Source organism: Vulpes vulpes, chromosome 1 (assembly GCF_048418805.1).
Source record: "Vulpes vulpes isolate BD-2025 chromosome 1, VulVul3, whole genome shotgun sequence".
NCBI classification, from domain to species: domain Eukaryota; kingdom Metazoa; phylum Chordata; class Mammalia; order Carnivora; family Canidae; genus Vulpes; species Vulpes vulpes.
In genome coordinates this window covers 113,709,337-113,724,084 of record NC_132780.1, presented here as the reverse complement: position 1 = coordinate 113,724,084, position 14,748 = coordinate 113,709,337, and the positions used below count along the sequence as shown (strand labels likewise).

General features: G+C 40.5%; 1 protein-coding gene across 5 annotated transcripts in view; it reads right to left on the bottom strand.

Annotated features, from left to right (window-relative positions):
- Positions 1 to 14,748, bottom strand: part of CD96 (CD96 molecule) — a 92,159-nt gene that overhangs the window by 56,671 nt on the left and 20,740 nt on the right. For 3 of the 5 annotated variants that reach the window (XM_072722615.1, XM_025990027.2, XM_072722653.1), the window contains exons 4-5: positions 7,473 to 7,680; positions 4,369 to 4,424 (exon numbers count right to left, since the gene is read on the bottom strand). In XM_072722615.1, the coding sequence (XP_072578716.1) occupies positions 4,369 to 4,424; positions 7,473 to 7,680 (264 nt within the window). Of the gene's footprint in view, positions 1 to 4,368; positions 4,425 to 7,472; positions 7,684 to 14,748 lie in introns of all 5 variants that reach the window. The other 2 variants (XM_072722624.1, XM_072722642.1) reach the window with 1 other exon arrangement.

Genomic DNA, 14,748 nt, shown 5'->3' with positions numbered 1-14,748 from the left:
ATGGTGCCATTTTTAGGGCCCTCTCCAGCTAGGGTGAAAGCTCATAGACTCACCACTGCAAATGATGATGACCGCTGGGAGTCCCATGGCTGGACCTTGGAAATCAGATCCTTATTGGGTCATAAGAAGAAAGAAAGAAAAGAAAAAAAGAAAAGAAAAGAGAAAAGATAAGAAATCAAGAAAGAAAGGAATGAGGAAGGAAGGAGGGGGAGAAAGGGAGTGAAACGAAGGAATGGTAGAAAGTTGAAAGGAGGGATGGATGGAAGGAGAAGAAAAGCAGCTCTAATACCTAATCTTAAACACACACATATACATTTGAAATGGAGTTTAAGAAGGACAAAGAGTCCACAACGTTTCAGGCTTTGCAAAATCACAATTAAATAAACAGCAACAGTTAAAATCGCCAAACAGCCACCAGAGCCATGCAGCTGAATGGTAATGTGTGCTTTTAGATTACGGTGTCTGCTTCACATCTCTTTTATGACTTTAGCTTCTCTTCATTTTCAGGCATTTTTTAATTTCTTTTTTTTTAAGATTTTATTTTTATTTATTCATGAGAGACATGAATAGAGAGAGAGAGGCAGAGACACAGGCAGAGGGAGAAGCAGGCTCCATGCAAGGAGCTGGACGTTGGGACTCGATCCCGGGTTTCCAGGATCACGCCCTGGGCTGAAGGCGGCGCTAAAATACCCTTTCAGGGATTTTTAAAAATATTTTATTTATTCACTTGACAGAGAGAGAAAGCACATAAGAAGGAGGAGCAGCAGGCAGAGGGAGAGGGAGAAGTAGACTCCCTGTTCTGTGGGGCTCAATACCGTGACCCCGGATCCTGACCTGAGCTGAAGGCAGATGCTGAACCGACTGAGCCACCCAGGTGTCCTCAGGCATTTTTTAAAAAAGATTTATTTATTTATTTGAGAGAGAGAGAGACAGAGATCATATGAACAGGGGGGGGGGGCAGAGGGAGAGAAGCAGATTCAGCTGAGCCTGGAGCCTGACACAGGGCTTGATCCCAGGATTCTGAGATCATGACTGGAGCCAAAAATCAAGAGTCTGACACTTAACAAACTGAGCCAACCAGGCACCCCCTTCTCAGATATTTTAACCCCAAATATTTTTATTTCCTGTTTCATGCTAGGTAGTTATCTTTATATATTTTTTTCACCTAACTTTTGTCAAACATAATAAAGGTAGAGAGTAACGAGCATGAGACCCACAGAGATGATGGAGTTAAAGCACAAAGCAAAGCACAGGCATCAAATAAAGACATATGTGGCTCCTGGAAAGACCAAACTGTTGAGTAAACCCTGGAGTTTTCATGCATCTCTCTTGTGCCTTCTTTTGCTGCATCATCAGGGTGGGCATGCAGGGCCAGGGGCTGTGGGCTGACAGCTCTTTGGGCCAGCATCTTTTGTTCAAATACAAAGTCTGCTATGTGAAGGGGCCCGGTGGTTTCAGTTAAAGACTGTCTTTCCATGTCAGCTGTGGGGGTGACGCTGTGGGCCATGCTGGAGCCCTGGTGAAACCTGGCCCTGGAACTCACAAGAATATGACACCTACAGCTGTGACACTCTCCTTGGACAGCCCTGGCATGTCTAAGCCAAAGAAGCATCATTGTTAGAAAGTGTGGAGGCTTTTCTATTTTTTCATGAAAACCCAATGAAGCATAAACTTTATCATTTTAGTAATGCTGGAAAACATAACTGACCGAATCCCTATTACTTTAACACCAAGGGCTGCTGGTGTAGTGAATACGTAACACATAGTAGGCAGCCAATATGAGCATGTTGAATTAGTTAATTTTTTTTTTTTTATGATAGTCACACAGAGAGAAAGAGAGAAGCAGAGACACAGGCAGAGGGAGAAGCAGGCTCCATGCACCGGGAGCCCGACATGGGATTCGATCCCAGGTCTCCAGGATTGCGCCCTGGGCCAAAGGCAGGCGCCAAACCACTGTGCCACCCAGGGATCCCAATTAGTTAATTTTTAAGGAATAAAAAAATAAAAAATAATTTTTAAGGAATGGTTACAAATTACCATTCATTAACTAACACTTATGGTTGCCAGATGGTAGATACTTTGCGTATGTTCTCTCATTTGATCTTTATATCACACTTGGGAGGTTGGGATCATTCTCCCGGGTCACTGATGAGGAAGCTAAGGAATCGAGGTCCCAGGGGCCAGAGTTAATAAGTGATGGAGGAGAATACAGACCCAGGGCAACTGGATTCCACAACCCATGCTCTGTTTCTTCACTATCCCACCCTGTCTCCTAAAAATCAACCACACAGGAGATTTATGAATATTTATTCAGATGAAAGGATGGTTAAAAGAGAATAGGTGAATGATTAATAGTGGGGAGGAAAGAAATATTCCCGAGACATCTATTATGTGCAATGTACTCCATTAATGTGCATAAATTTAGTTCACCTAAGAATCCTGTGAAATATTAATCCTGATAGCAGTTTTAGATGACTTAGCTGAGACTCATGGAGGTTAACTACTGGGTGAAGATATGGAGCCAGGAAGTGGTCAAATTAGGATTTGACGTTAGTTCTCTCTGCCCTTGAACCTTGGGCCCCTCTCATTACACCACCCTGCCTGGAACCAGGCATGCTAAATTCTCATCCCTGCTCTGCCCTTTATTAGTGACTCAGTCAGTTGTGTAGACTCTCCGGGCCCCAATTTCTCATCTGTAAAATGGCTGATGCCCTGCCTTTTTCAGAGGTTCACTGACATCACTGGATAAAAGCATGTGAAAGGACTTTGAAGAGTTAAGAAGCTATTAAAAATACAATAGAGACTCTAAGAATATTAAAGAAAGGAATTACTAATGTTTGGCAAAATCTTAAAAGATCCACAGGCAAGCTGTATCCTGTCGCTGGTTATGTAGAGTCAGTGAGAGATTACTCACTAATTCCCTAGGAAGGAAGGTTCTCTGACTTTGCCTAGTCAGAACCTAGGTAAGCATGTGTACAGAAGAGGAAATCTGATAGTATGTAAGAGAAAGTCCTTTTTTCTTTTTCATAGGAATTCTTGGATCCAATCTTAAGGTTCTGTATCTGGATGGAATTTTTATTACCTGTAAACACTGGCACAAAGAACCTTAAAGAAATCCTTATAAGAAACAAAAATATCCATCAAACAGTGTGCCATTAGATTGTTTTATTTAAAACTATTGAAATGAAGTCCACTAGTTTAATTGGAATTAATTGTGGAAGAACCAAAAATTTTAAGACTTCTTTTTTATATACTCAGGACTACAACAGCAATCATGTAAGAGACGAATACATAAAATCAACAGAAGACACAAGTATATACTCATCTGAAGCCATCCCACAGCGTTTGAGCTATGGTCTGTATGCAGCTGTCAAATTAAATGACTGACACTCAACAGGATCAGAAATCATAACTTATTTAGGGTTCTTAGGACTAGAAGAAACTAGAAGATGAGTGTAATTTTCTCTCATCCCATGTAGCAAGAAGTGTTTGAGAATTCATGGGAATATTTATTTTATAACTTGGGATTTTGAAAAGCTTGAATTAAGTCAAAGGGTCCCAAGACAGCTGATTAACACTAATAGTAATAACAATATAACAAGTATAATGTTTATTGAGAATTTAATATATGCCCTATTTATACTAAGAACTTTCTATACATGATTTCATTTAATTCTTAAGAACAACAACATGCAGATGCCCTTCTTCTCCTCTTCATATATAGAGAAAAACTGATGACAAAGATGTTGACATAATTTGCCTAATGTCACAGCCAGCAAGAACTGGCAAGTGAGCCCAGATCCCAGTGACTTGAGGCTGGGAACTACCTACAAGAAACTGAAGTCAGACGGCCCTACTCTACTCTCCTATTTCACCTGCCTTTTCTTCTACTGCCTGAGAAATAGCCAGGGTTCTGAAGGAATTACAGAAAAGCATCTTTCCTCTTGTTACTTCCAAATAAAAACTATAGGAAGGCTGGTACAGGAAATGGATTAGAGCAAATTAAATGCCAGCTGAGCAAATGCCTTATTCCTACACCAGGATTCACACTGATTTCTGTCCAAGTATTTCCTTTCTATCCTCTCTAATTTTTATTAAGGGGAAGTTTAAACAACTGAGGCTATTTTTCCAGAAAACTTAAGGACTAAGGATTAGAGATCACATGTTCTAAGAGCCCGAAGTCAGAAACTAAGGATGCCCATTTGGTTTCTAGGATTAACTCAGCTTCCCTTCTTCTGCACCAGAAATTAATTGGCTGAGGGCCAAGGAGTAAGGTCCTTTGAGAAAACATTCAGGACAATGATGCAACCCAACATCCCTTGGTAATCTATAATACCATAGATTTTCAAAGGCTTTAAGGTGACTCACCTCTCCCAAGACATCCGTAGAGTTATTTTCCACGATCATGGAGATTTCTGGCTTAGCTTAAAGGCAAATAAAACATAGTTAGTGGCATTGACAGTCACCTGACCTGGCCACTAGTGTGTGTGTGTGTGTGTGTGTGTGTGTGTGTGTGCGCGCGCACGCACGTGCGCATGCATGAGTTCATACACATAAGATTCATCATTCATCAAATATTTATTAAATACCCACTGTGCGCTCAGCAGTATGCTAGATGCTGAGGAAAAGTGGACAGATCAACTTCACTGACCTTAAGAAATTTACATTTTCATGGAAAATACAGATCTCAGGAAACACCAGAGAATATTTCAGTGATTTTGATGTCCTGCTAGATCTTAAGTGCCTTGAAGGTCAGGCTGCTTCATTCATCTCTCTATCTCTAGCACTTAGCAGTGCCCAGCACAAAACAGACGTCAAGTACATTATGTTTAACTGAAGGGGCTTCAAGTCAGTTCTTGACGGCAGACAGAGCTGTCTATGAACCGGGGGAGGAACAGTAAGCCTGTCACAGGTGCCGTCAATGTCTGCTATACTCACTTGGCACTAACTTCTACATGTTGAAGGCCTCTCGTTGGGCACACCTATGACTACCTCCTAAGGACTTATGGGAGCACACTTAGTCCACAAGTAGGGCAAACTGGAAGTCTAGAGAGCTAATGGTGATAACAGATGGGGCGTTGGTGGATGATACCCCAACTGCCTTGCCTTTATTTGGGAGAACTCTGATGTGTGTTCTTTCAGAGTTCCCCAGTGGGAATGAGCTCTCAGCCCACGCTGGAAACTGGCACGCATGATCATATACATTTCATTATCTTCCTTCCCTTCCTCAGCTTTTCCACCCCTCTTCTGATTTCCCTTGATAAATACTTCTCAAAGAAATTAACTTAACTCAAATTCTGGTCTCAATGTTTTCTTCCAGGAGAACCCAAACCAAAATACACCCTAAAACACTAACAGGAGGAAGAGTATTCTGACCTCATACTAGCAACAGATACCACTGGAATGAAAGACGTGAAAGAAAGAACAGTTACTAAAAGCTGTAAAGGTACTAGAAAGACATTCCTTTTGAGGCTCAGAGCAATCAGGTTTGGGGCGTAAGAGGAGGCAGGAGCAAACCTGTGATGGCAGGCTCCCTGCTAAGGAAAGTAAAGTCAAAGGAGACTAGTGAGAGAGAGGCACGAAGTAGCAAGCAAGCTGTGGAAACTTCTGGTCTCTGGACTGTTAGAAAATAGAGGCATTATTAGGAAGAAGAAATAAGCTGGATTTAGGGCATCCAAGCTGGAGTGGGTCTGTGCTACACTTGGGTATTTATTTCAAGGTTTTCAAGTTTTTATTTTTGGCTTGTTCTATTTGAGGGATCACTGAGGGATGCTGAGTGGGTTCTGTGTAAGGTCTGTATTTTACTTCCATGCCAGGGCCACTATCGTATACACTTGGTGGCATATGCAAATAGTCTAAGGACTGGATGAGAGCGGCCAAGCACAGCCTGGCTGGCCCATTCATTAAAGGGGAGAGCCAGAAGGCAGGGAAAATCTAATGAACAAGCAGACAGACTCTCACATTTTTGAGCATCCACTGAAAGGAGATCAAAGAAGAAACAGAGACGTAGAAACAGAGCCGACGTAGACACAAAAGGGCCATAAGAGCGAGATGTGAAAGAGTGAAAAGCATTCAAGACCAAGATGGAAGTATCTACTGCCGTGAGGTATGGGGCATGGTTTAAGGGTTGACAATGCAGTTAGATCAAGTTGTGGTGCAAAAACCCTTGGTCAAATGGGACATAGTTCGCCTTAGAATCGACATTTCTTTTCACATCCTGGATGGCTGCCTTCATTGATTTGTTAAAAGTCAGGCCTGATGAGTCAGTTCCATGTTGGGTTGAAGACAGTCATGCCCCAGTAAGTGAGTGGACGGTGATATCCATGAGAGATCAACAGTCTTTCCCACTTCTTCACAGGGCACTGTTCAGGCTCCATAGGCAAACCTGATCATCAGGCATGATTGATTATCTCTTAGCCCATCCCCAGAGATGGCGGGGCGGGGGGGGGGGGGGGTGGAATAGAAGGCAAGCTAGAGAGAGATGTAGGAAGAGCTATAAGCAAGAGCCTTAAACTCCAGAAATTGTGCCTGTAGCTGCTTCCATCTTTAGGCCCCACAGACTTTGTGTTTCCCTTAAAATACTTAATTCTCTGATCTTTAAAAATAATGCAATAAGATTCTAAGTAAAAACAAAGATTATTCACCTGTCCAGTCATTCAGAGAACTGAGGGAAAAATCTAGAAGCTCATGCCCTTAGATTTTGTGAAGTTATTTTGTTTACCTCATTTGCGAAAACAATTAGTTGCTCGTCCACATCACTGCTTTTTCTTTTTGCCTTCACTTAAAAACGACTTTTAAAAAAATACAGTTCGTGGTGACAAAGATTTAAAAAAAATCCAAAGCCAGGGGTTTGGATTTATTAATATTGCCATGCATCACTGAGCAAAGTAGGATTTTCACATTTCCCCCAAATTTACTCCCTGCAGAGTCTGTGCAATTTGCGTGAGGCCACAGTGGATATGTCAGCTCGGCTCCACACTTCTGTGAATGCAGGGACACAGGGCCATCCCTGCAGGCTCCTTTGAGGAGGAGCTGGCCCTGCTGGGGGTGGAGAGACCCCTGCAGTTTCTTTGGAGCTGTGTTTATCATTTTCGTTTTCTCACAGTCCCAGTTCTGCCTTCCTCCAGCAAGCAACCGAGACAATTAGACAACCAAGTAATTAGATTTTGGCAGTTATAATTAAAGAGATTTCCAGTATTCTCAGGAAACATTAGAGTTGTAAATAAGGAGTGGTCACCAGAAAACTGGCTTTCTGTGTGATTTTATTGTATTAACTCAATCATTAGTCTTTAACTTCCTATCCTTATCCTCACCCCTACCATGAATGACAGTACCAAGGGAAACAGAGCTCTAGAATAGCTACCCTGGGGGGCTACTCTCCAGTTAAGAGGGCACTTTCTCTCCAGGGTGGAGCCAGGCAGGGGAAATAGACAGGAAGATGGCAGGGAAGTCCAGAGAACAAAAACTCTTACCAAAAACCTTGACTGTGATGGAATTCCTCAAGATTTTGCCAGGTCTGACCATAATGTGGCAGGAGAACTTCCGGTCATCATCATGGATTTGGACTGGAGAGAGACAGAGTGTATAGTCTATACCTAGCTTGACTCTGTCTTTAAATAATGTGGAATTGCTGATGGCGTGACCTTGGGTGATACGTGTTTGCTGAATTCCATTACCCTCCTGCTGAAGGAAACAGTTACCAGTTACTGAGCACTCAATCATGCCAGCTCTGGGCTAGATGTTCCACATGCATTAATTCATTTATATCATGGGAAAAAAAGAGATGATGAATGAAGACTCAATATTTAGTATGTTACTAGAGACTCGAGATCTTTACCATTGACTTTCAGTTGACAACTAGAGTCATCCCCTCCTCACATGAATACAAACTTGATGCTCTTCTGACTAAACTTCTTCCTAACTTTCCATAAGCTGCATATCAGGGGGTGGGATTTGGAAGGCAGTTTCATTAGCACTGGAGGCTAATGAAAGATACTAATTCTCATTTTAAGTGCAAGAATCTTGATGCTGGGCAGCCTGGGTGGCTCAGAGGTTTAGCACTGCCTTTAGCCAAGGGTGTGATCCTGGAGACCTGGGATCAAGTCCCACGTTGGGCTCCCTGCATGGAACCTGCTTCCCCCGTTGCCTTTGTCTCTGCCTCTCTCTCTCTCTCCATGTCTCTCATGAATAAATAAATAAAATCTTAAAAAAAAATCTTGATGCTAAGATGTACTGTATCAGCTTTGTTTTAAATCTTCACCTCAACTGGATGATTACAGTTGTCCTCCATCCCACCTTCCCTTTAGAAAAGGTCTCATTTTAGCTCTCCTGGGGGTCAGGACTAGGATGAGTGAAGAGGCTCCTAGGGCATAACATTTCAGGAGGCACTCACTCTCAGGGGCTTGGAAGTAGAGGGTGGGCACCTGAAAGTGACTCCTTAAATTTTGTGCGCTAGGCACCTTCTACTCATGGTCCTTACCCCTCTGGCTTTATTTCTGTATTACCTTCAAAGAGGACACCTAAAGGGTAGACTGCAAACGTTAATCTGAGTTCCACAAATCAGAGTTTATTTGAAGTAGTCGGTTCTTCTATTCCATATCCTTTCTTGGGTGTGTGAAGTAAAGCTCCTATTGTTCATTCTTGCCATACCCAGAATTTCCAGGGACAAGATCACTGTGCAGGTCAGTGTCAGTAAATGTACTAAGGGGCAGTGAGGAGGGGACTCTTCAGGGGCACAAGGGCAGAGGATGGGTTATGCCCTCATTCTTCTTTAGTATAACTCAATATTCTCAATTGAGTTGCTTTGAAAACATTCTGATGCACAAAGTCTCTCCTCTGGAGATTCTACTTCAGTTGTTCTGGGATGAGACTCAGGCTGGGGCATTTTTTTAAAAGGTCCTCAAAGGCTCCAGGTTTGAGAACTACTGTCTAACTCTGAACAACAGATGAATCATGATGGGCAGAAATCAAGGGGAAATGAAGGGAACTACGATGAAGAATGTTGAACAGCAACGCATTTGAAGGGGGAAGAAGTCACAAAATATTGAAAACAGAACTCTGTCCATTGAAATCTCTGGCTTAAGTCTGTTAAAAAGAAACAGATAGATTCAGAGTAGTAGAAATGGAAGGTAAGAGAGAATTCAAGAATGAGCTAGGAGCAGAAATAGTAGAAACACAAAGGCAAACCTCTTAAATATTTCAGACAGGCATTTCCAGAATATTTAGTAGAAACTCTTCTGTAAGACATGATTCTTTAGGTGCATATGACTAGGAGTGATAATTAGCCTTACATTACAGATACATAGACAGTAAGACTTGCAAAGAATGATACCCTGCTCAAGATTTCCTCCTGAAACGATGTACATACCTTTATCCCCCATGAAGCAGGACCTAGGGATCTGTGCTGCTATCTTCCTAATGAAGAAGCACACAGAAAACTAAAGGGAGAGAGCTCGTATCCTGGAGACAGAGGTCTTGAAAGGAGCCCTTAGTATTTATTGGGTGGTGACAGCAGAGAAGGTAGAAGGTAGTTCACTCAATGGCTGCTGATCTGGAGGCCAATAATTAAGGAAGCAGGCTCCCCCTGCAGGTCTGCACAACTGACGAACTTACACAGCTAGGGCTTCACACACAGGCTCTGTTTTTGCGAAGATCTTAGAGTTCAAAATGCTTTTTGGTCACTTAGTAAATGATTCCCCACTTGGAACATTTCCATCTGTTACTTTGTAGTGGGTAGAAAGGCAGTCAGAGCCTGAGGTTGGAGACTAGGAGACAAAAGCTGCCTTTCCTTTGTTGTGCAGCTTCCTGTGGCTGGCCAGGGTAGTTTCATTGATGGAGGAGTTATAAAGGGGGCCAAGGCAAGAACCTATACATGAATGGCCCCTTCACAGAGCAAATGAGAGAACAGGTGGGGAAAGAATGAGCCCAGGCAAACAATGAAATATCTAGAATTGGCAAAGGGGAAAATAATACTAATACTATGCTATAACCACTACTGAAATTTTATATTCTTATTAATCATAGCTTAAATTTATTTAGCACCTACTATGTTTTAGACATTGTGCAAAGTTCTTTCGAGTCTTACTTATTCCTTATGAAAGTCCCCAGTATACTAAGGCTAACTAACTTGTGCAAAGATCAAGCAAAGCAAGAACGTACTTATGTCACAGAATCAAAAGTGAAAGGGAATACAAGGGAAGGGAGAAGAAATGGGTAGGAAATATCAGAAGGGGAGACAGAACATAAAGACTCCTAACTCTGGGAAATGAACTAGGGGCGGTGGAAGGGGAGGAGAGCAGGGGGTGGGGGTGAATGGGTGACGGGCACTGAGGGGGGCACTTGACAGAATGAGCATTGGGTGTTATTCTATATGTTGGCAAATTGAACACCAATAAAAAATAAATTTATTATTAAAAAATTATTTCTTACAGATTAATACCCTTAAGGATGTATTAAATAAAACACTCTCTACAATTTTATGACCTGAGAAAAATTACCAGATTGTATATTCTAGCTACTGTTATCTCTCAAAGATAAAATGTCTTGAAAGAATCTGAAGAGAATAAATTCCTGGCAAAAAGCTGTTGATATAGAAAAAACTGTAATTCCCTAAATGGTATCAACAATAAGTTTGAGACAAGTTGATTGGGGGGAAGAAAAAAGTATTGACTAGACCTCCAGAGCATATACTTGGATTTCCCATTATGAAATGCCAAATAGTTGGGGTGTCAATAAATAAATAAACAATCTAATTAAAAACAAATAAATAAAATTTAAAAAATAAAAAATAAAAAATATATTAAAAAATAATAATAATAATAAAGCACAAATGCCCAGGTCCAGGGACACTTAAGTCCCAGAGACAACATGTACGATTAAAAACCAAAACCATCACAAAACAATAAAAAGGATTTTCTTTTGATGATCTGAAATGAAAAATTTAAAAGAAATTCCAGGAAGCCAGAGGCCATTATACAAATTGCAGATTATAGAGGTGTGGGCAATTTGTTTATTGAAAGAGCTCTTTTGTGATATATTGATCCAGTTTTTGGTGGTAGGGTTCAGAGAGTATAACTCAATTCCTACCTGATAATAATGATTTTAGGCAACCTGGTCTGCTGGAAACAGATTGGTAAGAGGTATTGTACAGAGTCTTTATTTCTTACCAGTTTGTGTGTTTTTCTTGTTCTTCAAAGAAAAAAAATTGATCACTTGAAAAAATAGTAATAAATATTTCTAAAACTTATTGGGATTCTCAGTTGGAGCACCCATATGATTGAAAGAGGAATGCAGACTGAACTAGCTTACATGGTACACCTATGCTTGTCCTGACACTCAATACATACTCAAGTAACACAAATGCACTGTCCTCCAGCCTCACTGATGATCAGTCTTTATTTCCTAAGAATTCACCATCTGCAAGGCTAACTTAAAGAATTATGGAGAGTCATAAAATCGATCTTTTAAAGATTAACTTTTAATATGTATGGTGTACAGGTACTAGGCTAAGCTATCTAGTTTGTATTACCTTATTTATCATTCATGATACCACCATGGGGTCAGGCTATAATCATTCCCTTTTACAGATGAGGGAACTAAAACTTAGGTAACACAGCCAAAGTCACACTGAATTCTGAGACAAAAGGAAAAACTTGTGCACCTATATGCACTTCTTATTCTCCCATATTTTGACCAAGTGGAAAAATTAATGAAAAATCTATAATTAAAAATCTATAACCTATAATTAAAAATCTAAATCTATCATTAAAAAGAATTTTTTATGACTATGTAAAGTTGTGCTCATGGGGGACATAATACCATGAAGTCCCAGAAACCACAAGCTAATTAGAAATTACTTCTCCTTGAACAGCATACCAGGGTCTCAAGACAGACAAACAACAGCCTGCCTTTATTTAAAATTTTGATATTTGGTTTATAGCACATCTCCCCTAAATTTTGGTTTTAAAAATATTTAATTAAAATATATATCTTAATCACTGATTTTGGGGCAGTCCCTTAAATTTTGCACCGAAGGAGAGGGCCTTGCTCACTTAACCTTAATTCCAGCTCCCAGGTCACACAGTTAGTAAATGGTAGAGCCAGTATTTGAAAACAACAATTTCCTCCTAAAAGTCATGCTGTTAATGATTTTGCTCTATTCAGCCTCATAACAAGAGTAGAACAAACAGTCCTTGCCTTTTCTGCTTATAGTCTATTTGAGGAGAAAAATAAATTCACAAGAAAAACAAAAAAATCAGGACCCATAGAAGAGAAATAAGTGAGTAATGAAATTTTGGGCAGCAGTTGGATAAAATAATCAGCTAATGCGGGTTTGGCAGGGTCATACTGAATCATGAAAAACTCTTCCTATATGTCCCTTAATGACCTTAATGACAAAGCTTAAAATAATTTGTGAAGGCTGTTTTTGTACTAGAACCAGAATTTCCAATGAAGAAAGGAGAGCTTGGTACCTTTTGATTTAGTGATGTTAACTTATCTCCAGGCTGGCCTGAGCCATGTCAGACCTGGCTGTGTTGACCACAGTATGTGGCAGGCGTTGAGCGTATAGAGCTCATTCAATAAATTTTGTTAATTATACCAACTGCTACTTCTTTATCTCCAAACTGCTTCCTCTCTTCGCATTTCTTCCATATATTTTCCATCCAGTGAGTGCTGTGAAAGCAGGCTACTTGCAAAGCTCCCCACGTCTACTTTGTAGAGCACCGGAACAATATTTTTCCAATCATCACAATTTGTTGTCACACTTTGTGGGTTGGCTACCACTTTATTTCTGATTACAATGAAGGCAATTAGGGACAACTGCCATCGTGTAGAGGGTGAGTTTTGTTTTTCGAATAGTTAGGCTTCCCACAGGCATGGGAAACCAACATTGTTCATAATGCCAGTTCACTTTTTACTTAAATATAAAACATTACAAATGTTAAAGAAGAGTATATGGAAAAGATATATTTAAAGAGAGAAATGTAAAGAAATATAAGCATCTGCGTTTTAGTTATGTACCTTATCACAAATATTGAACTGTTTGAATCTGATACAGTCTTCTCCTTTTTTTTCATGGTTTTAAAGGAAAAAAAATCATGGGTTTCTCTTTATCCACCAACTTTGGAAACAAACGTTCCCTCGATATCTCTCTCCACCTCCACTACCAACTTGTACTCATGGGTCGTAGGGTCTTGGTATAGTACATGTCTGATGTTTGCTGGCCAACTGTTCTTTAATCATCCAGCTCAAATATAACCTAAGAAGCTTTTCCAGGTCCATTTACACAGAATCAAACTATTTTCCCTCTCGGCTGCCATTTTTTATGTTTTTATTAAAGCTGTATTTCATGGCAGGAAATGTATTCGATATGGTTGTGTATCCCTGCAGGACCTAACACTCAAAACAGATTCATATATGTTTGTTGGACTGAATTGAAATTTATGCTGTAGAAAATCAGGGTGATACCTTGGAATGGAAACAGAATATTAGGCTTGTATTTAGAAGCTCCCAGAATAAGCCCATAGAATTTCCCAGATGACTATATATTTGTGCCCCAGGACATTAATTGGAAAAACTATTACCTGTCCTTTATCTACCAACTGCACACCATCTAAACATAAAGCTCCTATGACTTCTTATTCATCATCCCATCATATACATAAGCTCTCAGTGTCCCCTGAAGGATTAACTCTTTATGTTTATTTAATTATATCTCATGCTAGATGAGTGTTGGATATGTGGTTTGCATCTGATGCCTTCCTACTTCAGTATAGTCACCATCCTGACATGTAACTTCCTCAAATGCAAAAAAAAAAAAAAAAATGAGCACATTTATTTATTTATTTAAGATTTTATTTATTCATTCTTGAGAGACACAGAGGGAGAGAGGCAGAGACACAGGCCGAAGGAGAAGCAGGCTCCACTCCAAGCAGGGAGCCTGATGTGGGACTCGATCCCCAGCCTCCAGGATCACACCCTGGGCTGAAGGCTGTGCTAAACCACTGAGCCACCCGGGCTACCCCCATGAGCACATTAACAAAGCCTTTACATGGGATCCCATATACAAGGCAAATACTTGTTTATGATAACTGAGGATCCTAATGATAACCTTTTCCTAATTTCCTTACCAGAATTAGAGTTCACAAAATCCCACATACAAGAAGACATGACTTTTGTTTTTCAGTGACCTAGATTAAAATTATTTTGGTTTAGAAAACTGTTTCCAGGGCTCAATGAGGTACTTGAAGTCGGGGGGCGGGGGGAGCACCTGGCAGCTGCCTGGCAGGCTCCTATACTCAGCTCATCTTCACCACCTCCACTCTTTAACCTTTTTCTAAAAGGCATATTGAATTATGTTTTTAAAAACAACTGGCTTACTGTGATTATTATTGCGAGTTTAACAAGAGATCAAAGAATGAAAATATGGATTGAGGGGGTATCTGTGTCCTCTGAAGATCTGCGACAGTCATGACTTGAAGAGCTGCAGTTGATTCCCTACTATGAGCACATGAGATGGTTTCTTATCAGACCTGCTGAATCCCACAGCTGCCAACAGTGCGGAGCACAGATGTAAAATTGGAAGAGCAAATAGATTTTGACATTTAAAAAGGGAATGAGCAGTAGGAATTTACTCAGCACATTTGGCAATACAACGCTCCCTTTGAAGAGACGTTGCTTTCAAAATGATTCCTCAAGTTATCTGTATCATGGTGCATTCTTCAAAGTGACAGCATGGCTGGAAGTTCT